The following is a 2,380-nucleotide window of genomic DNA, read 5'->3' as shown; positions in this document are numbered from 1 at the left end:
CTTGAAGGGAATGATAGAGCACACGCGGTATTGTTTGCCATGTTTAAATGCCATTAATTAAAACGTTAAGCTGATTGGGTGAGGAGTGAGAGGGGTGAGGGGGTCTCTATCCCAATAGGCGAATCCTTTTTAATAACCCGCCTCGAGATAATGATGTAAAAAGACTCAGGCGTCTCGTGCGTAACGAGGATCATCGCGGAGATCCTGTGAAGGTGAATGTGAGAGAGAGAGAGAGAGAGAGAGAGAGAGAGAGAGAGAGAGAGAGAGAGAGAGAGAGAGAGAGTCAGAGAGGCACTTATTACTTGAGTCTCCTCCTCGTCTCCACACCTCAGCTGACAAGTCGAACAAGCCTGCAACTTCTCCTCTGACACACAACTAAACTAAAGCAGGAAGAACACAGGGAGAAACTCATAGAGGCGCGCGCAGAGTTCCCAGAAGAGACCGTTGCCCGCACGAGCAAGAGCCCATGGAGAGGATGAACTTGAACGGAGGCGCGGGGGACATTTTTCACAAAACTCTCAGCGCTGTGTCCACTAAGAAAACGGACCCCTTCCGGTCGTCGGCTGGCATTGAACTCGCAGCCAGAGACCGCCAGTCACCTATCAGCTGCTTTGACCAGACCGAGCAAGACTCCATCCAGCCGGGAGGACTTGCAGGAGGCAGAGGGGGTCCACTGGGTCTGCCCACCGGATCTTTGTGCGTCAATTTCGGCGAGAGCGCCAATAGGACCTCTGCGGCGGAGAGCAGCGGCGGGGACGAGGACGATGACAGCGATGAGAGGTGCGAAATGATCCTTCTGACTGACGGACGGAGCGTGCCCATTGGGAAACCAGGAGGTAAGAAAAACAAAGAGCAGAAAACACTGAGGCTTAACATCAACGCCAGAGAGAGGCGGAGGATGCACGACCTGAACGACGCGCTGGATGAGCTCAGAGGGGTCATCCCTTACGCGCACAGCCCCTCGGTGAGGAAACTCTCCAAAATTGCCACTTTGCTGCTCGCCAAAAACTACATCCTCATGCAGGCGCAGGCACTGGAGGAGATGAGGCGGCTGGTGGCGTATCTGAACCAGGGTCAAGCCATATCTGCCGCCTCGATACCGGCCACCACCGCCCTCGCAGCTCCCGGGTTGGGCGCGTACGAGCAGCCGCCTGGATATCCCTTCCCACCCGGGGTGGCTTCAGCCTCCTGCCCACATAAATGTGCCCTATTCAACAACGCCACCGCCAGCCTCTGCAAACAGTGCACTGACAAGCCTTAAGACTCCACAGACGCACAGGGGAGAGTTTGAAGAACACTTTGGGAGACCTGTGTTGTTGATAGGCTAGAGACGAAGAAGTAATGCCGATGAATACTTTTATAATATTTACTAAATGCATTCAAAACGCGCTTTTTTGTTCAAACAATACTTGATTGTGTATATAAATCATCCTTTAAGTGCTGGTATGAATGACAGTGAAGACCAAACGCGAGGCCTGTGCGAGTGGCTGCGGTTCAGTGAGTTGTTGATCACTTTGGACCTTTTTTCCCCAGGAGATTTGGGTGACCTGACAACCTGCGACTTTTTAAAAACATGGACACCTTCCTGGAGCGTTAGTCCAACCTCACTGCTGCTTCCTTATTTATTGATTTTTTATTTCCCTCACCTCAGAGACATTTGCTTTCTGGTTCGAGGCCTGTTGTCATGAACTTTTCTATTGAACACGTGGAATGTCATGAACAAGGAGATTAAATAGAGGCTGGTTTCCAGATATTTATGTGCTAACCCGGACACTTGTTAATAGATGCGCACGCCTATTACAATTCTTTAATGGGGCACTGTGATATAATACTATTCAAGAAACATTTAGAAACCTTCAAGAATCAAGCTGTTTCGGTGTGTCTTTTTGTAATTTATTAATTTGGATATTGATATTGGATATTCTGCCTGCATTGCACATTGTAGTCTCTTTCTGAGTTGTTGTATTTTTTTTTTTTACACAATATGATCGAGGTCTTCAGATGAATCGCGTTGTCAGGTCAAGATGTGGATTATTGTAGATACTTTAGTTATTATATGGGCGAAGAGGGCCATTTGTATGTATTTCAGTGTTGAAAAGCTTTATTAAAATATTTTGAACAACATAAATACTTCTGCTCCTTCATCTGGTGTCAAACTTAGTGTCAGTGAATGCTGCGTTTTTAGAACTAATCATGTTTTAAATTGCAAAACATTTTTATTATAGTACCTATTATGAAATTAGACCACCCGTTTCTGGGTGATGCAGCTCTCATTTCTTCGACTCTCGCGACGTGTCAAGTACACTGAGAAACAATTGGTCAATCATTTTCTGCTCCATCAAAACCGATAACTTGTATTTTCTTGAGCTGAAAGTGACGC

General features: G+C 47.2%; 1 protein-coding gene across 1 annotated transcript; it reads left to right on the top strand.

The window, feature by feature from the left end:
- The first annotated feature begins 250 nt into the window (after positions 1-250).
- On the top strand, positions 251-2,147 carry bhlhe22 (basic helix-loop-helix family, member e22). The gene has a single exon (XM_010792100.1). The coding sequence runs from the start codon at positions 467-469 to the stop codon at positions 1,259-1,261; it is 795 nt and encodes a 264-aa protein (XP_010790402.1). The 5' UTR covers positions 251-466; the 3' UTR covers positions 1,262-2,147.
- The last annotated feature ends 233 nt before the right edge of the window (positions 2,148-2,380 follow it).

The sequence above is a fragment of the Notothenia coriiceps genome, unplaced genomic scaffold (assembly GCF_000735185.1).
Source record: "Notothenia coriiceps isolate Sejong01 unplaced genomic scaffold, NC01 NC01_scaffold00036305, whole genome shotgun sequence".
Classification (NCBI taxonomy): domain Eukaryota; kingdom Metazoa; phylum Chordata; class Actinopteri; order Perciformes; family Nototheniidae; genus Notothenia; species Notothenia coriiceps.
Note: the sequence above shows the minus strand (reverse complement) of the source record. Positions and strands in the feature narration are given on the sequence as shown.